Genomic DNA, 27,925 nt, shown 5'->3' with positions numbered 1-27,925 from the left:
CATCACATAGATTTAACAGTTCACATTTTGCCATATTCACTTCATCCATTTTACTGCTGAATTACCATGAAGAAGACTTCTGTTATCATGAGATTTTGTTCCTACATAATTCAGCATGCATCTTTAAAAAGAAAGACATACCTTTCAGTGCTACTTTCCCAATTCATCCCATCCTCTCCTTCCCCAATTGTGGCCACAATGTGTTTCCACTGCTGCCCTGCAAACAGGTTCATCAGTACCATCTTCCTAAATTCCATATATATGCATTAATATATGATATTTATTTTTCTCTTTCTGACCTACTTCACTATGTATAATAGGCTCTAGGTTCATCCACTTCATTATAACTGAATCTGATACGTTCTTTTTATGACCAAGTAATACTCCATTGTATATGGGTACCACAACTTCTTTACCCATTCATCTGTTGATGGGCATCTAGGCTGCTTCCACGCTGATTCATGCTGATGTATGGCAGAAACCAGCACAATATTGTAAAGTAAATATCCTCCAATTAAAACTAAATAAATTTAATAAAAAATAAAGACACCTCAATAAATATATTAATACATAGAAATAAAAGTATAATTAGCTAATTGGTATCAGTTACACATCAATTGTATAATTTTATATGATTATAAAATATAGTCATAAATATAAATTAATCAATATAACAAATTATTAATATATACATTACCAATAAAATGTATGATTCCTTAACAGTCTATTTAAAAATTTTTTCCAAATATCCCCAAAGTTATTTCTAGAGTTGTCTTGTTCATATCAGGAATCCAACTAAGGATCAGGCATTGCATTTGACTGTTATACACAAAAAGAAAAGTTTCATTTAATCAAATGCTGCCTCCATCCCCCAGACTTTTTATTTGACTCATTGAGGAATAGTCTGATTTTAAACAACTTGCGCAAGATCTAGACTCAATACCTCTCATAGGAACACTAACATAGAGGCAAATACAAAAGGTTTTGGTTCTACTATCCTTAACATTTCTCTCAATTTCTTCTCCATTTTTAAGATTTTAAAAAATATCTTTCACCTATTTTTAAAACAATTTCTAGAGTTTATTATGTAATTTAGATATATATATGACACCAGAGGCTCACATATAACATAAAAACATATTCCAAAGAGTTTTTCTGGAATGTATGTGTCCACCCTATGGGTGCCATGTAAACGAAGGGGGATAGAACAGTTGCTTAAATAAGGCTTAAGAAATTCTGGATCAGTAGAATCCATCAGCTTCTGTGAAAGATGCTGATTACTTTGTCTTTCAAGAGGGCACTACAATATTCCAAGCTGTGAAAAAAATACAGAAATGTAGACATGACATTCTAGGGTGTGCAATGCCTTAGAAAAGAGCAAAATCCTTTCCCCCAAGAATTTTGATCCTTGTGAAAAAATCTGCCCATTTTACCAGAAAACACCAGGAAAAAAACAAAACAGAAAAATCACCCCAGATTTCATCAAATTCCCATGAAGGAATGGACATGCACACCCTGAGCACTGTTCACAGTAGAATCAGGATGAAATGAGACCAAGAAGGTTAAGCAACATTGTACAGCACAGTTACGCTTTAGTGGGGTGAGGGTTCCAGAAAAGGGGACTGGAAGGAATGTCTAAGGAAACATGACCACAGAAACGAGAGTTGTGTGCTGTTGCCTCTGTTTTAGTTTCTCAGCCCACTGGCATTAGGAAATATGATCAGCAAGGAGTCAAATATAAGGGACTGGGCAACTGAGATAATAGGAAAAGAATCAAATGTGCTGAATGGAAAAGCAGAAAGCTAGAGTTCCCTCAACTGAGAAAAAGAATAGGGTAGATTTCACTAGAAAGAGCTGAATTGATAAAGAACAGCAACTAGGCTTAGGATAAGATAGAAGATAATAAAAACAATGATGCTCTAACCTCTTGGCACTGGGGCCATATGGTAACCACTGGCCGTATGTGGTTGGGCTTCTCTGATGGCTCAGTGGTAAAAAATTCACCTGCCAGTATAGGAGACGTGGGTTCGACCCTGGGTTGGTTGGGAAGATTCCTTGGAGAAGGAAATGGCAACCCACTTCAGTATTCTTGCCTGGGAAATCCCATGGACAGAGAAGCCTCACAAGCTACAGTCCATGGGGTCATGAAAGAGTCAGACACAATTTAGCGACTAAACAAGAAAAATGGCCTCGTGCAGTTGTTGGAATTTACAGTAAAAATTTTAGTTTCTGAGTTCTGTTTCAATTGCTCAATAGCCACATATGGTTAGTGGCTAGCATAATGGATCTACAGATGCACAATCGATTCAAGTGTTCTCCCAGATAGAGAACATTTCCACATTTCAGGAAGTTGTCTATTGAACAAGACTGCTTTAAGGACATTAAAATGAGTAGGGAAAAAAAGGTAGAGAAGGAGATGAAGGAGGAGGAATGGTGATTCATAACCTCCCTTCTCCACTTGTTACCTAATGTCACTAGTTCTCATATGACAATTAAGACAGCCATTGCTCCGCAACATCCAGGTTCTTCCACACCTCCTCTCCAGAAGGCTCCTGGAGACACTGCTGCCTTACACGTGCTCCAGTTGGTTGGGATTGTGGAGCAAGTCATTGAGTTAGGGGTGGAGACAGGGTTGGGTGTGGGGAAGAGTCATTCCATGGATGAAGAGGACCAGTGTACATCTTAGCACCATGCCCAGAATTCAAGGTGGAAAGAACATTCACTTGCCACTGGGAGGCTTGTAAATGTATATCCTTCCATCTCCCATGCCCAGTGAGTCTTCAGCCATTTGTGGTCAGACTTTCTTACTACTAATACATTGCTCAGACTAAGTCATGGGTCGATACATACATTCTATCCTACTTGACTAATGAGAAAGTTGATCCAATTATTCACATCAACCAATTCCTATCATAACTATTCTTATTCACTTTTTTTTTAACCATTTATTCAAGTAAATATAGGCAGCCCATCTCCTCCTTCTAAGCTCCATGACGAAGAGCATGACATTTCCAAACCATTGAGGAGTAACCTTTTTAGCCACACACCTGTAGTGAAATGACAGCATTCTAGAGAACCTCTGACTCTCAGAGATACCCTTCCTTTCTGGGACAATTTTTAACATCCTTTTGACCATAATCAACATCTTACCAGATAGATCTCTTGTTCCAGACTGCTATTTCTAGCTCCATAGACTTCCTGCCACTCACAATATTTATACTAGACATTGTCAGGTGAAGAGGAGATTACCCTTAGAACACTTCCAAAGGCTTTCCTGCAACAGTCACTACTTATTTTCAAAGACTTCAGGGCTACATTCAGCTTCCTATTTGCATGTGTGGGCAGCTTTTTCTCCAGTGTATACCCTGTGCTCTAATTGGCTCACTATACAGATTCTTGGCTCTGTGCTTGGGAATCGTCACTGACTTTTAACCCACCTCACCTGAAAAACAGCTTTCTGTGTTTCTATTAGTATTTCAGGCTCTGATCCTCACTTTTTAAATTATCACTGAGATTTTAATTGGTGGTTTTGATTGTTTACATTTAATCTTCCCTAGTGATATTTTACATTTTATTTTACTCCATTTGAAAAGGACAGAACCTTAAAAAGAGAGAAATAATTGGGGAAAGAAGATATTCATTTAGAGAAACAACAGAGACATCCCTGGACTTTGGCTGGTCACTTAAAGGAAACTGTGATTTACGCAAGGGACCTTAAAATTGTAAGTAAAATTGTAAGTATGTACGTTTTGTTTGTTTGAACGAATGCTTAAAAAAAAATCCTCACTCCTAACATTAGCAGAGTTTCTGTCTCTTAAAAATAGTTCAGAAAATGACTGTTTCCTAATGTCCACTGAAATGGAAAGTTTATAATGTTCTATTGTGACCTGAAGGTCTGGCAATGAACATGGGTCACATAATCCTCTTTGAATAGTATAAACATTCAGACTCCACTTCCCTTTTCAATACGGGAAGAAGCTGAACAACCTATAAATAGAACCTGGGGTGAAAAACCCCTATCCATTGTACAGCTCTTCACACTTCTGATCATTCTAAATGCCTGCCACTGGAAACCTTCAATAAAGGGGTGAATCTTCCCTGCCTCACAGAGAGCTGCCTTTCAGCTGAAAGAGGGTGTGTCCCTAAGTTTTTACCTGCGAGCAATGATGATCCTGTTAAGCATTTCAGGGAGACCAGCCCAAGTTTTTAGGGTGGGGATCTAGACAGGTTATACGTACCTTCAGACCTGCTCCCAGAGAAGGCAGAAACACCTCAAAGCCTGCATGTAAGAACATCTACTGAGAAATTATTTTTAAGCAGACGCCAGCTGAGTGGGGGGAAGAGAAAGAACAGAGAAGAAAAAACAAAACTCCCTTGATCTTGGATGTAAGAGAACCCAGCAGCGATGAACTGGCCCTTCTTCGGAGCAGCTGTGGTGCTGCTCATTTTTCTGGTAAGTGAATCCTGTTAAAAAGTTTCCATCATGGATCTCATGGTAAACAAGGGAGAACTTTCAGAAAAATGTTATTTTGTGTTATTTCTCACCTAAACCCATTAAAAGTTTATGCTAATGATAAGGTGATTTTTATGGACTAGATTTTTAAATAGTGTTTCTCTCCTTAATTGAAGACTCCAAGATCATATTAGTGCATCAGTGTCAATTCACCATATCATATCTCTGACATCGGAGTCATTGCCATGTCATGCCGGGGAAACACTGAACTTGGGAAAGGCAGATCACTACTTAATAGCGTTCTGTTGTTCAAATTCTCTTTTGCAGGTGGTCTTGGTAAACTAATCTCATAGGCGTATCTTGGTTTTAATCTAGACATTTTCCCATACTTTTGGTATCTTTGCTGGTAGATTCACTATAATTTTTAAAATGTAAAAATAGGATCCATACAAATTAAAATCATAGCTGTTTGTAACTGGCTTCACCACCCAAACAGTCTCATCAGTTCTGTATGTGGTTGGGGGTTCATATCACTAATATCAGAAGCCCCACACTTCTAAACTGTAATTTTATTTAAAACATTTATTTAATTTCAAAAAGAATGGCAGTATGGGAGATTTATAAATGACATAGTAGGTGAAGGAATGGCTATAATTAAGGAATAAGTATAATTATTATGATAATGGTTCTTACTACTGGAAAGTCAGTAATGACCATGAGACAAAAGTTGTACGTTTGATGGTCAGAGAAACTATAACAAAATACTTTATTATTGCAACCCTACATTTTATTAGTCTTCTCTCTTTAGAGACGACTTCTAAGTGCAGCATTAGTGTGTTGTATCAACTTCTCTTGTGTTGAAAAATTGAAAACTGTAGTCTCTCTCACAATAATGTTAATATAATACAAAGAGGCAAATGCCAGGTAAATTGTGTCTTCCAGTTTGGCAGGATGTAGCGCTGTGGTGAATATTTGTCTCTACTTGCTTCATTTTTGAACTGGATTGTTGGGTGTCTATAGTAACAAGTGAGATCTTTGATTCAACATATGCTGGTTAACTTGAATTCACTTTATTGAGAGGCCATAACCAGTGGATTTATTAATAAATGAGCATCAGTAAGTGGTAGCTATATAGTTCCAAACTACCCTTCAAACACTAGCCTTATTCCAGGGACTTGATACTGAGAATTTCATAATTTGGGACATGGCAGGGATTAATGAGTACCACACAGTATGTCATTTGAAAGTAGGAGTGTTTGTTAATTATGAAATAAGAAAATGCTTTTATTTTTAATTTCATATATATTTGATCTAATTCAGGTCCATTATAGTGTCAGTTGATTAAAGTTTATTCAGATGCTTATGTATTTTCATTGAATCTATAAGATGCCTTTTTAAATTTTTATGATTATTTCTAATTAATTGCACCCTATAAAATTCCTTTAAATAGCCATTTGTATCTAGTCATTCTTCAGTACAGCATATCATTTTATCAAAACCATGTATTTTCATGTAACTTTCTCTCTTTGTAGAGAGATTTCTGGGCCTTCGTCCTTTATTTTCTGTGTCTGGATAGTTTTTGCCTGTTTGCATGTGAATCATTTGTTTTTTGCCATATTTTACTTTGGAATCAATCATAAGTTTCTCATACACATTAGGGAAATTATTTCGTGAAGAACTTATTTTATAAAGAATTGAAATCTTTCATTTAAAATATCATAACTTTTTTTAAAAATTCACTTTCTATGGTTTAGAAAAATCACAAGTTATTTCTACTACTGATTTTACCAGATGATCTGGATAAATATCCTTTGGAATTATCCAATCTATTTTTGCTTTAAAATACTGTTTCTGAATGTGAACCATCACTATAGCAAACTTTTCTGCTAGCCTTATTCTGAATGTTTGCTTTTATCAATTAAAAAAAGAAATCTAAGTCTTTATATCCTCTGCTCAAAATTGGTAAGTGAAAATCTACATTAAGGAGCATATTTGGGCAATTTTGAAAACTTTTAAGACATTTAAACTGATACTATCTTTAATGCAAACCCACTGAGAGCTGGGCAACCATGTATTTGCAAGTATGCTGTGTAATCTGCTCAATGTTCCTTTAAATTTTAAGACTTTGTTCAAATTAGAGGGTTAGATCAGGGAGAATAAAGCGGAAGAAACTTCTTATGGAGGCCAAGCTTGCCACAGGACTATTCCATTATCTAGGCAAGGTGCCTGAACAGACACTAGCTTACAGCTGTTATAACATTGCAGGCCAAAGAAATGTTATTAATGCTACATTTATTTTTATTTTTCTTTCTTTTTGTTTCCATGAGATTGTTGTGTATATGGGTGGTTAGCAGGGGGCTGGGGAAGGTTAGAATGAGTTCTACACCAGAAAACAAAGTTAACTTTGTATCAAATATAAGAAATCTTTGTAAGTGGCTATAACTGTGGTATAAGGGATGGCATGGTGACTGTGAAAAAAGCAAAGTAGAACCAGTAGAATTTTATAGTTCTATTGATTTCTGAAACTCACTGCAACTTCACCAGGTCCAATCGACCAACTCAAATCAATACAGATATCAAGGTGTCTTTTCCTATAAAAGTCAACGTCTGCAGCATACAAAGAACAAATAAACCTATCTTTACTACCAAGAATGATAGATTTCTTCAGTTGATCATGCCAGCCTCGCTTCTCCTCTTTCCATGGTTAATACTTCTCTTAAAAAAAAAACTTATTCTGACCACCAGATAAACTAATTCCACAGTTTGAACTTAGCTGAAATTATTAAGTATATAAGCAGGTTTTATTTGGAGTATTTCTCAAGCCCAGGGCTAAAATACACGGACTATAATATATACTTTATTACATAGTTCATCAACTTATGTGAACCAGAATCTTAAATTTCCATAATTGTGTTCATTGATGCCTAAAGCAAGAGAAGAACTAATGAACTAGTACAGATACAACAGAAGAGAACCAAAGGGAGGGATCTATGCTTTCTCGCGCTCCTATTATAGTGATACATATTACAGATATCAGAGTTTCAGTAAAGTATTTTCTAGAAGATGGAAGCGGCCTTTCTGTTCACCTGTTAAGTCAAATGTATAAATTGTATTTAAGCAAAATCATGATGCTCTTAAAAGCTTTGGAATTTCACAGCAGATTTAAGATCGGCCTGTTCTTTCACATTTATGAAAATAAAGAGTACAAATCTGTCATCATTTAATTGGTTTGAGTTGCTACAGAATAAAATCATTTGCTGTGTCTGATTAAGGCAATAGAAAAACCTAAAGAACTAGGAAATGCTAACTGGATAAATCTGATGACGTGGCTGCTAAAGGACAAGATTCACCTACTTAACAAGGCTCATGAATCTAGAAAAATAACACTGTCTATTCCCAGAGCACTTTATTTCTGATAATTCGTCTGCTACACATTTTTCAAGAACGTGGTTGTTGGCTACCTCCGTGTCCTAACAGGCACTGGCCTGACACTCGAAGCAGGATGCACACTTGGTACAGCAGTTAGACTTACTGTGCTCCCCACAGTGAGGGGGCCTTCTTCCAGAGCGCTGGGTCATGTCATTCTTGCTGGCTATGCCTGGCATGCAATGTCCTCTAATGGACTTAGGCAAGTCAAAGTGGTTTAAATGCCACCAGTTGCTGATCTCAGTTGGTCTACAAGCACAGAGCACACCCTTGGCTAATAAACAACCACAGCTTCACAAATTAAGGACTGCCTGCTGCTCATAAAACTACCTGGCTGTAAGTTATTAGAGAGCAGGTTCTGTGTCCAAGTCACTTCTGTATCCTTCATAGTGCCTTGCACCTGTGTGAGACTGCTCAGTAAACATCTAATTCACAAAGAAAAGGTAAATAGGGAATAAAAGAGGTAAATGGGGAATTTTGGGGTGGTTTCTATTCCCCCTCACATACACACTCCCAATAATCATGAGGGTATTACACATGAAAACAGCCACAGCGAATTTTCCTGTTACTTTCATGATGCAGTATACATTTATATTTTATCTAAGGCTTGCCATAATATTTTTAGGGCTTAAGTCCTTCAAAAGTCTTAATAATAAAGCCCTGGTTACACACATCTGATATGTATTTGTCAAAGAAATAAATAAACCAATCAACAGATAAGAAGAATGACCTACCAACATGCTGTCAACTCCAGCTATGGTCCAAGTAACACAAAGGAAAGACAAAACAGAAGGTTTTTTTAAAAAGAATCCATCTATCATATTTTGGCTTTATCTCAGGTTCATTCTTATGATATACATAACAGTTAGACACAAAATGTAATGCTTTAAAAACTGTCATGTGACTGTTGAAGGTTAATACAATTATTAAATGCAAGAAGTTGTCCTGACTACTTATTACTTTCAAGACCATTTTTACTATATGTAAAGAAATGTAAACCTCAATGTCAAAAGAAAAAAAAAATGAGCTTAATTAGAATCATTGATATTAGCATGCAACTTTGTGTTTTGTGGCTTTAAAAAATTTTATATATATATGGATTGGCTCCTAAAATAGAGATGCAGGGAGGGTTCATTGAGGATGTGTTTTAAGTGAATCATTCACTGCTTTCTTAGAATATTTTAATTGGAAAAGGGTTTAGTCTCATATACAGAGGAGGAAACTGAGGCACTGAATGGCTAAGTGACTCACCCCAACACCCATATCCAGTGGGCAAAAGAGCTGAGATGTACTCAGCTTGACCAGTCTTCATACCTAAGTGCATCTCCATCATGGTCTCCACAGAACACATCCCCAACACATCTCATAATCCAAACTAGTCCTCTAGTTTCCCCCAAATAACCTTATCCTTGTTCTAGAGACAAAGTCTAAATTATTCAGGATAGTGTCCTTCAACTTCCCTCTCCAACCAAGTGACTTTCATCTCCAACACATGTCTCCCTCTCCAAAAATATTTCCTTGCACACTATTAGTAATTTAATTCTACTATCACCTTTCTGATTTTTTTTTTTTGATCACCAAATTCCTTGGGAAAGTGACCATTTTCATGTCCTTTTCCCCTCTATCTTATTCCCCAATTCCTTTCAGTCAGAAAGAGCCTGTTCTGTCCAACTGAAAGCATCCTATTCAAAGTCCTAGAAAACCTCAGATTTCTTCAGGAATCACTCTGCTCAGCTATTTTATATCATCTGATATGGTTCACACCCCATCTGTCTTTCAGTTTTCCCTTCCTTTGACATCCTTGATTTTGCATGACATTTTCTTCCTGTTTTTTCAGAAACTTCTTTTTCTCCTTTTCATTTCTTATTTTTCGTCATTGTTCCCAGCTACATAAATGTAGGAATTCCCATGTTTCATTCTCATCCCCAGGCTGTTTCTTGGCTGTATTCTTGAGGGATTTCAAATTCTCCCATGATTTCAACTAAGCAAACTGAGCAGTTATTCCTCCGTATATCAGGCCTGAAGCATCACTGTTCATGGAGCTGATGTGTTTTTCAAATAGCTAAGCCTCTTCACCCAGGCCCTTCTCTGGCATCTTAAACTTGCCGTGTTCTAACCTGCTGAATTCTGCTATGCCCTTGCTCCTGATCTGCCTGTTTAAAACTGCCATCACCTGAAATTCTTCCCTCTCTTGACTCCCACGTCCCATTGGTTCTCAAGCCCTGTCAGTTTCACCCATGCAGTATCTCTCCCTTAATCTTTTCTGGTCTGTTCCCACTGTTCCCGTTCAGCTCTGCATCTCCAGCCTAATTTGATGTAAAACACTCGCTGCTGGTGGCCTGTAATCACTGCCTCTTCCCTGTGGTTGGAGTAATCTTTTAAACCCACAATTTTATCATGCCTTTCCCAAGATCAAAAAATTTCAATATTCTCCTACTGCATGCAGAGATTTATTGTTAGAATGGAAAAGGTAACTGTATATAATTTAGTCTATCCCTGTCATTTCACAAATGAGAAAACTAAACTAAGAGAATTCAGCAAGTACACTGAAAGTTCTCTGATCCTATGAAGTACTTTGTTTATTTCATTATTTTGCCTTTGAAAGTCCAAGAATGACTATTTCAGAGTTGGTTTTTTTTTTTTTTTCTGGACTTTGAGCAAATCACAGTAAGATTATGTTAACGAAACATAATTTTAAGCAGACTTGGCAGTTTTTTAATTACTAATCCAGTTGACAGCCTGACTGTATGGTGCAACTTGCTTGGTCTTCTGCCTGAGTTGCTACTCATGGGAAAAAGAATGACCCAGCTTCATAAAGTTGGAAGGTTTCTTAGTCATCTGGCATAGCTCTCCAAAACAAACAGCAAGCACTGACACTTCGGTGTGGTAAGGGAAGCGCAAGACAGATAACAGATGCATACACAATTCTGTAACTATGAAGAAATGGCTCCCAGACAAATAAGATACCCCCACTCCCCAGTTCCACACCTACAAATTAGAGGAAAAAGTGTTCATGAGTTCACAGGTAGCAAGAAACACATACCTGCATTACCATCATTTCAATTCAGTGCCCAAGAGGGACTCTACAATAACAATTCAGTTACTTGCCCAAAGTAACTTGGACGATTTGGGTCATTTATTTTTCTTTCCCCTCCTACCCCACGCATAGCATTACTGTTATAGCTGTTATTATTGTATATAAGCATTCTTGTTAATAATTCATAAGGATATTATGAGATTAGATTAAAATCAGAATTATTTTGAATTCTCAAAGTTGTAATAATGTCAATTGAAAGTGAAGTCGCTCAGTCGTGTCCGACTCTTTGCAACCCCATGGACTATAGCCCACCATGCTCCTCTGTCCATGGGATTTTCCAGGCAAGAGTACTGAAGTGGGTTGCCATTTCCTTCTCCAGAGGATCTTCTCTACCCAGGGATCGAACCCAGGTCTCCCGCATTGTAAGCAAGGTGCTTTACCGTCTGAGCCACCAGGGAAGGATAATGTCAATTCTTCATAGTATATTTTACTTAGAAATTTACTTGGAATAAGCCATCTTATATTACACATACCACAAACACAAATTCAGGCTGAATTGTTTTGGACTGTGAGTATGTGCTCAGTCACTCAGTCACGTCCAACTCTTTGTGACCCAGCCAGGCTCCTCTCTCCATGGGATCTTCCAGGCAAGAATACTGAAGTGGGTTGCCATTTCCTCCTCCAGGGATCTTCCCAACCCAGGGATCAAACCCCTGTCTCCTGAGTCTCCTGCATTGGCAGGCAGATGCTTTTGTATTTAGCCCTAAATTAATATCCAAACCTCAATTTCTTCATCTTTAAAGTGGAAAGAATTATAGTATTGACCACATATACTACTGAAGATTGAGTGCATGGATTTCTCTAAACACATTTTCCAATACTTAGTTATCATCCAGTAAATTGTAATGGTGATTAATGATAATGATTAATATTTGATACCATGATAAAATAAAATAAAAACATAATCTTTTTATACTACTGATATTAACCATCATGAATTATGGAAATTTTTTAAAAATATGTACTTGGAGACTAAAATTTTATTTTTATTTAAGGGTAAAATTGAAAGTGACTATAAAAAGTAATTATTACATTTTGAAATTACTATTATTAGTATTTTTAAAAATACAAACTATAATTTTCTTTTATTAGTGGTCCAGATAAAGTCTAACTATGATAACAGCTTTCATAATTAGCAATTCTGAAAAAAAAACAGAAGTTAAAATTTTCTTATTTAGGGGTGAATAAAAACTAAGAATTTATACCATCTTTAACTAATTCTAAGTTAAATTTAACGAATGTAAACAAATCCTTCAAATCCACACTTAATTTTTAGATATTTTACAATGTCTTTAGTATATTGATAGAGTAGACTTAATATATGTGTATATTTTTAGAAGTGCCTTTGTCTTTAGAAAAAAATAATTTAAATTATATGTATAATTTTACAAATCATATATAAAGATCAAGGCTAGAGCTGAAACTAGGGAGAGTTCTGTTTGACTACTTCATTTATCTGACAGGGAAATTGTCCAATGCAGGAGGAAAGATTAATGAAAGTTGCTTACACAGCAATTTGTCCTTACAGTCTTATAATTTATTTTCATTGCTGTGGAAGGATGCATTTATATCATCTGTTTTGTTTAGTGCCAGCAATAAAACATCAAATATGAACTCATTTTTACATGAAGAAAATTGTTTTGATCTCATATTTCAAAGCAAATTAAAGATTTATCATCTTCAGATTTTCAAGAATACTCGAAAATCTTCCATCTAGAACTGGACTGTGAAAAAGCAAACATTCCAAAGTTTTCCAGATATTTTCTGCTCTACATGCTTTCTTTACTTCAGATTTTCTTTTCTATTTCCATCTGTGGCTAGTCAGATCCCAAAACTATAGTCAAATATGTTAGTATCATTACATACTATTGAAATCACTAAATACCATCCAAGTGCTTTCAACTCTTCAGGCATAAGATTTACTAAGAGATCTTGAGTTTCCAGCCCTCATTCTCCCTGGGTTCTAGTTTCAAATATCCTAGCTCATATGATTACAAGTATCTGTACAGGCTAAGAATGAAAAAAAAGTTAACAATAAAAAGTAATGAAAAGAAGAGCAAAATTTAAAGGTAAAAACCAAACATAAAAGAATCCTTAGTATTGTCCTCAGACCTTGAGAGAGAAACCAAATCCACCTGCTAATGACCCACAAGACTGTTTAATTTTTTTTTTAAGCAATGGGATAGCATGAATTGTAGAGCATTCAATTAAAAATTAACTATTATGATTATCTTATTTTTTATAGGTGGTGCTGGAAGTTAACAGCGACTTTAGAATCCAGGTAATATATAGCAAATTAATTTTTTCCAAACTGAAAGTAAAAAAAATAGTTTGGGAGAAGTAATGTATTTTTCAATGAAAATTTATCCTTTATAAGTAAAGTTAATGTTTTGCTAAAATTAATGGATTATCAAAATTACCAATTATTCCTACTAAACATCCTCTCTTTCTGACACTGCCCTGACCTCTAAAATCTCCAGTGGAATGTGAATTATGAATAAAAGTTAATAGATACTATTACTTTGTCCTGCCCACCCAAGGTCAGAGATTATAACACTAAAAATGGCACCATCAAGTGGCATTCCATCAGGAGGCAAAAGCGTGAGTGGATCAAGTTCGCTGCAGCCTGCCGTGAAGGTGAGGACAACTCAAAGAGGAATCCGATCGCCAAAGTAAGTATCAACCCCAAAGCAAAAACCGAAAATCATAACAGACAGAGTTAAATTTTCAAAAGAACCTATCTTTGAAATATTTTATGAGCATATCTCACTGAGAAGTTATGATTCAGAACAAACTATAGCTATTCAGATTATAAAAATTGAAGCCATCAAAAGTGTAAATTAAGAAATTTATCCACTTGGGTAGACAGTTGAACACTGACTCATAACATTAATGAAATTAATATACACAATCATGTGTCACCCTAAACTCTAGATGAAAAAATACAGTGATTTAAACAATGAATTTAATGCTCAGCACATTCACAGGAACCATTTAAATGCGTGCTCTTTCTGCCTCATAATCTCTTAGAATTGACTTTCTACTTTTAGCTTTCTATGAACATTCACAATGTACCCTCTTTCACATTCTCTTTTCCCTTCGTTTTCCCTTATTTTCCTTTAGTAAACACCCAGTCACATGCACATGTGCACATACACACACACGGAAACATCTCCACACACAGATTCACACATACAAACACACACACATATATATATATATATATATATATATACACAGATTTACACAGAGATTCCCCCATAAGATTGCTTATAATCATATATTTTTTAATCTCAAAGAGATCCCTGGTTTCCATAAAATTTATCTGGGGTGGTCTCTGATTTTTCTGCTAATACAACTTCCTATTTTCAGAATTAAAACCTTCTACACTAGAGTTGGATAACTCTCTCTTGTCACCTACATAAATCCACTTAAAACTTTCTTCAAAAACCTTACATTTAAAAAAACATTTAATCAGAAGATCAAAGTTATATAATAACATTGAGAAACTCCTTAAGAAGGTAAGGAGTTTCCTACTGGCCTCAACATTAGCACAGACATTAAAAATAATATGATCCATTTTAAATGTTGAATGAGTGAATGCATGAATGAGAACTACACAGATTTAGATTTATGAGAGTGATATTTTACTTTTTTCTTATTTGGTAGAAACTAAAATTGAATTTCTTTTATTACATTGTCATGTACTGCTGAAAATACTAGAACTGTAATTATTCCACTTATCTAGGAAAATAACTCCTATTTCCAACATTTCTCAAAAGATAACAGGATAACTCACATTCAACAGTTATTACATCAAACAGTCGCACTTTTGATTTCCTCTCTGTAAGGTTTTCACCTGTGCTCTCTTTGCAGATTCACTCAGACTGTGCTGCAAACCAGCAAGTCACATACCGCATCTCTGGAGTAGGAATTGATCAACCACCTTATGGAATCTTTGTTATTAATCAAAAAACTGGTGAAATTAATATAACATCCATAGTCGATCGAGAGGTCACCCCTTTTTTCATTGTAAGTGCATGGATATGTATGTTCAGGCCTATATTACTTTTGAAATATCTTAAGTTCAGATCATATGTATTTGATTTCAAGAGTCTCAATATTGGGCGTTTGTGGTTGTCTCTTATTTCATGAGCATCCAATGCCCAGAAACAAAAGATTAAGAGAAGGAGGAGTGTTAGCTTAACAGCCTTAGCCAAAGGGCTAACCTCTCGTCAGTTCCCGTGTTAAGCTAAATGTTCGTCAAGAAGAGCAAGTGCCTAACTTACTTCTTTATCTTTAATTCAGTTGAAAATATCAGTTCCTCTTAACTCCAATGCCAAATGATGATTTCTGGAACTCCAGATGGAGCCTTTCCTGAGTGAACGTACTTGATGATAAATTCATATTGCTCGACTCCCCTGAGCTCAGAATGTGCCCTGGAGAAACTTTAACTCACCCTTAACGAATCTCACTCTATTCTTCACAGTCACTGTTACTCACCCTTAATGAATCTCCCTCTATTCTTTACAGTCGCTGTGACAAAACTTCAAACTCTCAACCTCATTTCCACTTTACGCAGTTGACCTGATGACCCACTTCATTAAAAAGTCTGAGGCCTTCCATCACAAACTCCCATAATTAATTCTCTCTCCTCCAGTTCAGAAATGTTCTGAATTAAATCCAAAAAAAGGATCGATTTTCTGCTTTTTCCCAATGACTTATCACAAGAGCTAGCTATTTTCCCATAATTACCTGTCCAAGAACCTTACTCAATCTACTTTGTTTTTTCATCTCTCTTCTGACTGCTCCGTTGGCTGCTAATCAATTTCCATCTATCACTAGGGTCAACACTTGTTAATACCGTAAAAACAAAAATAGAGAAATTTTAATATCTTTCTTTGATTTTGTAACCTCTCCAATTCAAACCCTATAATTTTCCAAAATGTCTTCAAATAGTAATCTATGCCTACAGGTTTTCACTCATACTGCTTGTCTGTATGCCTCAAACTGCTTTAATTCCTTAGTCTTCTATTCCATATCGGTATTCCTGCCTTGTCTCCCACAATGTTTCCCTGAAAAGTCTAAATCAACATGCCAGCCTATTAGCTTCTCTTGAAACACATGCATTTTTGTATGAAACACAGTAAGTTCCCTGGGCTTCCCACATAGCGGTAGTGGTAAAGAACCACCTGCCACTGTAGGAGAGGTAAGAGAGGCAGATTTGATCCCTGGGTCAGGAAGATTCCCTGGCGGAGGGCATGGCAACCCAGCTCCAGTATTCTTGCCTGGACAATCCCATGGACAGAGGAGCCCAGTGGGCTACAGTCCATAGGGTCACAAAGAGTTGGACACGACTGAAGTGACTGAGCATGCACACACGCACAGTAAGTTCCCTATATACCAATGAGTTTTGTTCTGGGAGCGCATTCGTAAGTCCTGCAAAGTTAGCCTAGGTACCCAACTAATACAATTGGCTATATGGTACTGTACTGGAATAGATTTATAATACATTTGCATCTTTGAAAGTTTGCAACTTGAAGGTTCATATGTAGGGGACTTACTGTATATCAAATAGGCAAAATAGTACACATAACACTTATGTAACACCCAATAAGTAAAGCTGGTGTGCTGCAGCCCATGGGGCCACAAAGAGTCAGACACGACTGAATGAATGAACAACAAAAACAAATAATAATAATATAAACGCCCACATAGCTACCACTTATCCTATGAATGCTATATTTTGAAGCCCCTGTGTGACTCTCCTTTGTCATATTCTCAAACCCCATAACCCCTATTCCTAATTCCAAGCAATGAGTTTTTGCCACTTCACTTCCTTCCTCACATGAATCCTTTTTCTTGGAACACTCTGTCAACTGTCTGCTTCACCTGTTGAAATTTTCTTTGAAGATCTCTCAATCATTACATCCTCCTATGAAGTCATAGCTATTTTGTTCTTCCTTTATATAACTTATCATGTTACCTTTTCTCGAATGGGATTTTGACTTTGTGTTTGCCTCCCCTTGTAAGTACTGCTTGTGCCTATCTTTGAGTAGGAAATCATATGTCTCACTGTCCTTTTAGTTTCCCACAATACCTAAGCATAATGCTCAGAGAAAGCGAGAACTTAATAATTATGGGTTGCACCATGTAATTATTCCTCTTTTCTCTCCTAGATCTATTGTCGGGCTCTGAATTCACTGGGCCAAGATTTAGAGAAACCTCTTGAGCTTAGAGTCAGGGTTTTGGATATAAATGACAACCCTCCAGTATTTTCTATGTCTACTTTTGTAGGAGAAATAGAAGAAAATTCTAATGCAAGTAAGTATTCTACTTTATTAAGTAAACAAGACTATTGGGTTTCCAGATCATTCTTAACAGTCAGGCATCTAGAGGCTAAACTCTGTCAAGATACCACACCACAAATGTGAAAGATAAGTTTGGAGAAGCATGTAGAACAGGAGGGCATGAGGAAGGCTCCATGATGGCTTTCCCTTCAACCACGGAAGCAGCTCCAGCTGTCATACACAAGAAGCAACGCTAAAGAAATGGGAGGAATTTGCTCACACACCACCTCTGTAGTAGATTCCTAAGGAAAAATTCCCAAAGTGTTTTGCACAGTGATGACAGAGGCACTGTGCAGAGAATTTAGCCTCCCAGTCTGACTACTTTTGAGGGTTTCCATGGTGGCTCAAAGGGAAAAGAATCTGCCTGCAATGCAGGAGACCTGGGTTCAGCCCCAGGGTAGGGAAGATCCCCTGGAGAAGGGAATGGCTACCCACTCCAGTATTCTTGACTGGAAAATTCCATAGCCAGAGGAGCCTAGCAGGCTACAGTTCATGGGGTCGCAAAGAGTCAGATACGACTGAGTGACTAACACACACACACACACTGACTACTTAAAGGGGAATCTCATTCGCTTCTATTCATATTGCTTTTTAAAAAAAATTTAACTACTTTAACTCACAGAAATCACCTCTAGACAATCTATTTGGTGTTCATAATCTTCAAGAGCTTTTTTTGACAGCAAAGAAAAACAAAATGCCTACAATGCGGGAGACCTGGGTTTGATCCCTGGGTTGGGAAGATCCGCTGGAGAAGGGAACGGCTCCCCACTCCAGTATTCTTGCCTGGAGAATTTCATGGACGGAGGAGCCTATAGTCCATGGGGTCGCAAACAGTCAGACATGACTAACTTTCACTAAATACAAAACAAGCATTTCTCCCTTCATGTTAATAAATATACGTTTTGTTTGCTTTTTAGTCAAATCACCCATTTTATGTATTTGAAATGTATTTTAAATCTAATCCTGTTTGGTCCTCCATGTGGATTTAAAGGTGACCATCTCAAGAGATGCCAGTGGAAGGGAACCAGAAAATCTAGAAACTAGATCCAGTATTTACTCTCAAGAGCTTTCACAATCTAAACGTGCAATTACTTCCTTGTGGATTACTGTTAAAAGCAATATTTTAACTGCCAAATATTCAATCACTTGTGCAGATAGTGTATTAACTTCTTAGGTTACCACTGAAGATTGTCCTAAATATATCAAAAAACACCAGAGATACTGTCTCATTTAAATTCAAAACTTCAACTTACCATAGTACTTTTAAGCAGTATGCTGCTGCTGCTGCTGCTGCTGCTAAGTTGCTTCAGTCGTGTCTGACTCTGTGCGACCCCATAGACGGCAGCCCACCAGGCTCCCCTTTCCCTAGGATTCTCCAGACAAGAACACTGGAGTGGGTTGCCATTTCCTTCTCCAATGCATGAAAGCAAAAAGTGAAAGTGAAGTTGCTCAGTTGTGTCCGATCCTCAGCGACCCCATGGACTGCAGCCTACCAGGCTCCTCTGTGCATGGATTTTCCAGGCAAGAGTACTGGAGTGGGGTGTCATTGCCTTCTCCTTTAAGCAGTATAATTTCTTGTAAATTCAAATAATTCTTACATTTTAATTTTTATTTGTTAAAATATTATACCTATATTTTAAACTTCTAAAAATACTACTATAAGAAGGTTTACTATAAAAATTTCACAAATGTGAGTAAAAATGGAATAAAATGCATTCTTTGCTCTCCTTTGTACCATTCTTCAGCGGCAAATAGAATCACTAGTTACTTAGGTACATATTTTCTATAATCATGTAAATATATATAAACATATTTCCAAAGAAGAAACAAATATGACCATATTTTACATACTAATCTACAGTGTGAATTTTTAAATATATTTTGAACACATTTTCATATTAGGAAATACAGGTTTCATCATTTAAGATTTTCATGAGATTTTATTGTATGAATGCACCATAATTAATGAAATAATTGCCTCTGAAAACACTTAAAACTGCTGAAATAAATTCACACAGAGATTGAGAGAGAGAGACAGGAGCTGATAGTTTATGTCTAAAGACAAGGCCAATGGTGCAGAATTGAGTATAGAAAAGTCTAGTTTATGAATGCTTGCAGCTCCTCACATTTCCAGTATCCTTCATCAAAACTACCAACAAGATTACCGGAAAAGGTGAAGAACAGATGCAGTATGTAATTACATATGCATCTCTTTAAACCACTAGGTATCTAGCACTTTACTAGAGACCACGCAAAATAAAATAATGAAATATATTTACTGAATGTGTATTATTCAATAGGAACTTCACATAATTTTATTGCTTATAACTATTTAATTCTTTCATGAACTCAGTGAGGACAATCCAATTTCATCCCCATTTATAGATGCGGAAACTGAAGCCAAGATCACATAGCTAGAAAGTGCTGTAGCTGGGAGAGTTAGTCTGTCCTTATATCACTCTGTTTCACCATAGAAGCCTTTAAAAAATAATTACACTAGAATAAGAAATGTAAAAGCAGAAGAAAATATTTCCTTGTGTTTTAAATATCAGTAATGTCTAAAGTTCCTGGTAAAATGTGATCTTTTCATCAAGACAAAGGTATAGAAAAGGAGCTAAGATATTGATATGTTGAAAAAATAGAAAGGGGAAATGGTGGAGTTCCCATTACATGGACTAACTTTTTAGAAAAGCAGTATACTATATTACAACAAAAATGCAAATTGTCCATTTGCAATCAATTTTCTTGACTTCTAGATACACTGGTGATGGTACTCAATGCCACTGATGCAGATGAACCAAATAATTTGAACTCAAAAATAGCCTTCAAGATCATAAGACAAGAACCTTCAGATTCACCGATGTTTATTATCAACAGATACACTGGAGAAATTCGAACAATGAATAATTTTCTAGACAGAGAGGTATTTTTTTTTCTTTTCAGTGGGTTGTAGTCTCAATGGAACTGATTCTAAAAGCAAGAGTTCTAAGAAAAAGAAATGGAAAAGAAAACAATAGTTTAAAACTTTTCACATAATGGGAATGACATAAGAAATATCTGTGAGATGAAAATAATTCCTCAAATAGATTTTATACTCATTTCCCATTTAATTTACCGAATTTGTCTCAATTTGAGAAAACTACATTCTAAAAGTACATACAAATACACACAAGGTCGATGTAAAAGCTCTATTTTTTCCAAGTATGTTCTACAATGAAATAAATTTAAGAAACAATTGCTGTAATGTCCCCCATCTTGGTGAGTCACAATGCAGGTGAACACAGTAGAAGCCCCAAGAATTTTTACAGGTTAAGAAACTTGCTTATCTTTCTTTTTTGTTTTGTTTGCTGATCTTTCTTTAATCCAGCCTATCATAGGCTCATTTGACAAGAGAACTCTTTTTTCCCTTTTCTCTTCCTATGTCTCACATACTGACAGCCCACTGATTACTTTGGGAAATGACTCACAGAATCAGAAGGATGGAGAGGAATTCAGTAACATCCAGACCAGTCTATTCACTTACAGATTTAAAAATAATTACTGATTGTTACCAAATGAGAATCAGCATCACATGGTTTCTATAATACCATGTGGTCCCTTGATTTAATTTTAAAATAGCAACTTTTCATTATGTCTTTTAATATTGATAGAATATAACTGATGTGCATAATTTCAGGGTTATAAATAAGGAAATTTTATTTTATACTTGATAAATTAAATTTTAAGTGCTATAGCTACTTTTTTTAATTAATTAATTATTTATTTTTTTAATTTTAAAATCTTTAATTCTTACATGTGTTCCCAAACATGAAATGACCATCTCCCTGCTAACAATTCAGGATTTAGGATAAATCAGATTATTTTAGTGCTCTATAATAACCCAAATGCCATCAGTTTCCAGGTTATCACTATGTCCTTTATTACTTGTTTGAAAATTACCATCAGAAAAAATTGACTATTTAGCTGTTTTTTCCCTCTCAAACTTTCTTAAGGAGCCCAGTGGGATACCTTTAACATGAAAAGAGTTGTAATGGTGAAGAACTCTAAACAATAAAGGAACTGTGCAGTCACTGGCAAGCCACTAGAGCACATATTATTTTATTATAATCTTAGTCTATATTGGAGTATAATTAATTAACAATGTTGCATTTGTTTTAGGTGCACAGCAAAGTGATTTAGCTATACATATACATATATCTATTCTTTTTCAAATTCTTTCCCATTTAAATTGTTACATGATATTGAGCAGAGTTGACTTCCCTGGTGGCTCAGACGGTAAAGCGTCTGTCTACGCTGCGGAAGACCTGGGTTCAATCCCTGGGTCGGGAAGATCTGCTGGAGAAGGAAATGGCAATCCACTCCAGTACTCTTGCCTGGAAAATTCCATGGACAGAGGAGCCTGGTAGGCTACAGTCCATGGGGTTGCAGAGAGTCGGACACGACTGAGCGACTTCACTTTCACTTTCACTCCCTGTGCTACAAAATGGGTCCTTGTTGCTTATCTGTTTTAAATATAGCAGTTTGTACAAGTCAATCCAAGACCCACAATCTATCCTTCCCCAACCAGCCTTCCTTCTGGTAACCACAAGTTTGTTCTCTAAGTCTGTGAGCCTGTTTCCCCTTTGTAAATAAGTTCATTTGCATCATTTTTTTTTTAGATTCCACATATAAGCAATATCATATGATATTTGTCTTTCTCTGTCTGACTTACTTCACTTAGTATGATCATCTCCAGTTTCATCCCTCTTGCTGAAAAGGCATTATTTCTTTCTTTTTAATGGCTGAGTAATATTCCATTGTACGTATTTACCACATCTTCTTTACCCATTCATTTGTCAATGGACATTTAGGTTGCTTCCATGTCTTAGTCATTGTAAACAGCACTTCAGTGAACATTAGGGTGCATGTATCCTTTCAAACCATGTTTTTCTCTGGATATTGCCCAGGAGTGGGATTGCTGATTAGATAGCAGCTCTATTTTTAGTTTCTTAAGGAACTTCCATATTATTTTTCATAGTGGCGGCAGCAATTTACATTCCCAACAACAATGTAGTAGGGTTCCCTTTTCTCTATACCCTCTCCAGCATTTATTGTGTGTAGATTTTTTGATGACAGCCATTCTGGCTGAAATTACCTCTGGTGTGAGGTAGTATCTCAATGTAGTTTTGATTTGCTGATACTACCTCTGGTGTAAGGTAATATCTCAATGTAGTTTTGATTTGCATCTAATTTTTAGTGATGCTTAGCATCTTTTCAGGTACTTTTGGCCATCTGATGTCTTCCTTGAATATATGTCTACTTAGATCTTCTGCCCATTTTTTTGATCGGGTTGTTTTTTCATATATAGAGCCACATGGGCTGTTTGTAAATTTTGGAGACTAATCCCTTGTGTTAACTCATTTTCTCCCAGTCTCTAGGTTATCCTTTCATTTTGTTTATGGTCTCCTTAGCTGTGCACAAGCTTTTGGATTTATTTAGGTTTCACTTGTTTATTTTTTTTTTAATGGAAGGATAATTGCTTTACAGAATTTTATTGTTTTCTGTCAAACTTCAATATGAATCAGCCATAGGTATACATATATCCCCTCCCTTTTGAACCTTCCTCCCATCTCCTTCCCTATCCCACCCCTCTAGGCTGATAACAGAGCCCGTTTGTGTTTCCTGAGCCATATAGTAAATGCCCGTTGGCTATCTATTTTACATATGGTAATGTAAGCTTCCACATTACTCTTTTCATACATCTCACCCTCTCCTCCCCTCTCCCCGTGTCCATAAGTGTATTCTCTATGTCTGTTTCTCCATTGCTGTCCTGTTATTTTTGTTTTTATTTCCATTACTATAGGAGATGGCTCAGAGAAAAATATTGCTGAAATTTATATGAAAGACTGTTCTGCCTATCTTTCCTTCTAAAAGTTTTATAATATCCAGTCTTACATTTAAATCTTTAATCTATTTTGTGTATGATGTTATTTTTGTATATGATGTTAAAGAATCTCCTAGTTTCATTTTTTACATGTAGCTGTCCAGTTTTCTCGGAGGTATTCTCTGAATACCTCTTAATATTGAAGAGACTGTCTTTCCTCCATTGTAAAGTCTTGCTTCTTTTGTTGTAAATTAACTGATCATAGGTGCATGGATTTACTTCTGGGTTTCTATCTTGTTCCATTGATCTATGCTGCTATTTTTGTATCAGTTACATTCTGTTTTGATGACTGCACCTTTGCAGTATAGTCTGAAGTCAGGAAGTCTAATTTTCTCAGCTTCATTTTTGTCAAGAGAGCATTGGCTTTTCAGGATCTTTTGTGTCTCCATACAACTTTTAAGATTTTTTGTTCTAGTTTTGTGAAAAACACCATTGGTAATTTGGTAGGAATTGCATTGAATTTGTAGATTCCCTTGGGTACTGCAGTCATTTTGACAATATTTATTCTTCCAATTCAAGAACATGGTATATTCTTCCATCTGTTTGTGTCATCTTTGATTTCTTTCATCAGCATCTTATAGTTTTCAGAGTACAGGTCTTTTGTCTCCTTAGGTAGGTTTATCCCCAGGTATTTTATTCTTTTTGATGTGACGAGAAACAAAATTGTTTAATTTCTCTCTCTGACCTTCATTGTGAGAGTATAGATTTCATTGTGAGAGCAGCAGATTTCTGTGTATTGATTTTGTATCCTGCAACTTTACCAAATACATTGATGAGCTCTAGCTTTCTGAGAGCATCTTTGGGATTTTCTATATATAGTATCATGTCATCTGCAAATAGTGACAGTTTTACCCTTTCTTCCCCAATTTGGATTCAGTTTATTTCATTTTCTCTGATTGTTGTGGCTAGGACTTCCAAAACTATGCTGAGTAAAGGTGGCAAGAGTGGATATCCTTGTCTTGTTCCTTTGTTCCTGATCTCAGAGGAAATATTTTCTAGCTTTTCACCACTGAGTAGAATTTTAGTTGTAGGTTTATCATATTTGGCCTTTATTATGTTGAGGTATGTTCCTTCTATGCTCACTTTATGAAGAGTTTTATCATAAATGGGTATTGAATTTTATCAAAAGCTTTTCTTTTGATGATGATAATGAAGATAATCATATGTTTTAATTCTTCCATTTGTTGATGTGATGTATCACACTGATTGATTTGCAGGTGCTGAAAAATCTTTGTATGCCTGGGATAAATCCCTCTTGATCATGGGGTATAATCCTCTTAATGCATTGTTGGATTTGGATTGCTAGTATTTTGTTGAGGATTTTCATGTCCATTTTCATCAGTGATATGGGCCTATAATTTTCTTTTTTGTGGTATCTTTGTCTGGTTTTTGTAAGAGGGTGATGGTGGCCTCATAGAATAAGTTTGGGAATATTCCTTCCCCTGCAATTTTTTGGAATAGTTTCAAAAGAATAGGTGTTAACTCTTCTCTAAATGTTCGATAGAATTCACTGGCAAAGCCATCTGGTCCTAGACTTTTATTTGTTGGGAGTTTTAAAATCACAGTTTCAATTTTAGTACTTGTGACTAGTCTGTTCATATTTTCTGTTCCTTTCTGGTTCAGTCTTGGGAGATTGTACCTTTCTAAGAACTTGTCTTTATTATTCCAGGTTGTCCATTTTATGGTGTACAGTTGCTTGTAGTAGTTTCTCATGATTTCTGTGGTGTCCATTGTTACTTCTCTTTTTTTCATATCTAATCTTATTAATTTGAGGCCTCTCCCTTTTTTTCAGAACAGATATTCTTAACCTGGGATTTGTGGAGAGCCCTCAAGACATCCCTAACTATGAATCCTCTAAAAGTATATGAACTTTGAGTGAGGATGCACACATACCTATATCTAGAAAAGGCTTCATGGCTTTTACCAGCTTCTAAAAATTTAAGTACTATTGAATAGAATCGAGAAAACAGATCATCAGTAACTGTACTGCCACATCCTGCCACTCCCCAGAAATGCAAACATTTGCTATCTCTTTATTCTACTTGCACATTCAGGGGCTAATAATTTAGGTACAGAATTTTCATTCTATAAATTCCTGGTAAACAATCTCTCCCCTCTTGACAATTTTGGTCTGCTTCATCCTTTATATTATTTTTCAGCATACAATAAGGAATGAGGGCTTTTAAAATTTTTGCTTCTTTTAAATAACGCTGGATAGGCATTGTTAGGAATAGAAGTGGCAACTTCATATTGATTCATGTGAGATTTGTGAATTTTCAACATTCTGTGTTACCTCTATCTTCAACATAGATTTATGCAAATGTTGAGCCAACATTTTAAAAGATCTTTGTACAAGACAAAATAAGAACTGTCTACATCAACTGTGATATTGTTTGTTGTGTCTTTTTAGCAATATGGCCAGTACTCTCTAGCTGTAAGAGGCTCAGACCGAGATGGTGGGGCAGATGGTATGTCAGCAGAGTGTGAATGCAACATTAAAATCCTCGATGTCAATGATAACATCCCATACATAGAACTGCCAACAGTAAGTAATAGTCCTTGAATTTTTTAAAAGTATTTATTTATTAGTCTGCACCTGGTCTTAGTTGCAGCACGTGGGATCTAATTCCCTGACCATAGATTGAACTTGGGCCCCCTGCATTAGAAGCTTTCAGTCTTAGCCACTGGACCACCAGGAAAGTCCCAAAGTTTGGGGTCTGTGTGTGTGTGTGTGTATGTGTGTGGCACCATGCAGCATGTGGGATCTTAGTTCCCCAGCCAGGGATCAAACCCCTACCCTCTGCACTGGAAGATGGAGTCTCAGCCACTGGACCACCAGCAAAGTCCAGTCCTTGAATTTAATAACTTTAGTTTCCTTACCTTCTAAAATTTGTTCTAACAATTCTCTTTACAGATGTACATGTTAGTTATTTTTAAGTCATAACACAAAGGTACACACATATTTCATCTCATGTTTGTTTATATAATACATATGAAAAAAACCCTTATTTGAACAATGAAAAGTCAGACCACAAACATGGGCCCCCTTTCTATATCATGAATAATTATAAACATTCTATATAAAACTAGTATAATTCTCTTTCTCACATAGTTTGTGCTAAAATATTTTTATTTCTTGTTTCAGCAATCCATAAGCATTGAAGAAAATACTCTGAATTCAAATTTGCTCCAGATTAGAGTAATAGATTTGGATGAGGAGTTCTCAGCTAACTGGATGGCAGTCATTTTCTTCATCTCTGGAAATGAGGGGAATTGGTTTGAAATAGAAATGAATGAAAGAACAAATGTGGGAACCTTAAAGGTTGTCAAGGTATGGCACTCTATTATATTATATCCTATCCAATATTTTGTTTTCTTGGTTTTTTTCAAAGTGCTAATCTTAAAATGATGTTGACACTTCACAAACTTGAATAGGCAAAAGAATAAAAATTACTGTGTTTTAGGGTTATATATGATATAGAGCCTTTTATAGAGAGTTTTTCTGCTCATATCATTTTATAAAAATAGGCACTGAAGTTTTTACTTGAAACTCTTCCCTATCAATACAATATTCCCTCATGGATCATATAAAGGGAAAGCATTCTTAAACATGAATCTTGTTTTATGCTTGCAACAATAATTGATTAATCCTTTCAGTTTGAAGAATTTTATTTTGAAGCAGATTCAACATGGCCTAAAAAAAGGTGTCCTTGTCAATACTGTACACAATTATTATTCACTAACAATATTCATCATATGAATTAAAAGTTATTAGTTTATCCAGAGTTTTTTACAAAATTAAAATTAGACTACAGTCCATGGAATTCTCTGGGCCAGAATACTGGAGTGGGTAGCCATGCCCTCCTCCAGGGGATCTTCCCAACCCAGGGATGGAACCCATATCTCCCACATTGTAAGTGGATTCTTTACCAGCCTAGCCACCAGCGAAGCCCAAGAATACTGGAGTGGGCAGCCTATCCCTTCTCCAACAGATCTTTCCAACCCAGGAATCAAACCGGGGTCTCCTGCATTTCAGGCAGATTCTTTACCAGCTGAGGTACAAGGGAAGCCCACTGTAATTGTAGGATTATCAAATTCTCATCTCACATTGGCTGCTGACCCAGGCTTATTACAGGCATACATACACTAGAGATTTGGTCCAGATCATCCCAGTCAACAGAGTTCTTCTGTGTCTCCACTACATTATTTATCCACCAATTTAACTGCAGTAGAATTTTCTCTGGGATTCAATGAGAAAAAATGTCTGACTCCTAGGGAGTCGACAGTGAAAGTTTCACCCTCTGCTGTTAGACTTGTCAGTCAATTTTTTAAAATCTGCAATAGCTGTGCATGGATTGTATATGATGCATGCAACACGTATTCCTCATGGTAAAGTGCAATCCTTTTTCACTATTTCCTTCCTTCAAAACTGCCCTGGGAAATGAACTCCTGAGGAATTGTGTCCCTATAGGAATGTGTGATCATTTGTCTCATATGTCTTCATAAATGTCACCATACCTAGAGCTCCCATTCACTTACTCATTGAGCACATGCCTTAATTTATTCTCTACAGTATCCCTGCAAATTAGGTTCTATGCCCACATACTGAGGTTCAGAGAGAGTTTGTAACCTGCTCAGTTCTCATCTCTAGTAAGTGGGATAACTGACATTCAAAC

At 36.2% G+C, this 27,925-nt stretch overlaps 1 protein-coding gene across 1 annotated transcript in view; it reads left to right on the top strand.

The window, feature by feature from the left end:
• The first annotated feature begins 4,405 nt into the window (after positions 1-4,405).
• Positions 4,406-27,925, top strand: part of DSG1 (desmoglein 1) — a 38,864-nt gene continuing 15,344 nt past the window's right edge. The window contains exons 1-8 of the mRNA XM_052660479.1: positions 4,406-4,453; positions 13,222-13,257; positions 13,517-13,648; positions 14,853-15,008; positions 17,156-17,300; positions 20,083-20,249; positions 25,660-25,794; positions 26,395-26,580. Of these exons, the coding sequence (XP_052516439.1) occupies positions 4,406-4,453; positions 13,222-13,257; positions 13,517-13,648; positions 14,853-15,008; positions 17,156-17,300; positions 20,083-20,249; positions 25,660-25,794; positions 26,395-26,580 (1,005 nt within the window). The remainder of the gene's footprint in view (positions 4,454-13,221; positions 13,258-13,516; positions 13,649-14,852; positions 15,009-17,155; positions 17,301-20,082; positions 20,250-25,659; positions 25,795-26,394; positions 26,581-27,925) is intronic.

The sequence above is a fragment of the Budorcas taxicolor genome, chromosome 22, assembly GCF_023091745.1.
Source record: "Budorcas taxicolor isolate Tak-1 chromosome 22, Takin1.1, whole genome shotgun sequence".
In the NCBI taxonomy this organism is placed as follows: Eukaryota; Metazoa; Chordata; class Mammalia; order Artiodactyla; family Bovidae; genus Budorcas; species Budorcas taxicolor.
This window is presented reverse-complemented; position numbering and strand designations above follow the sequence as displayed.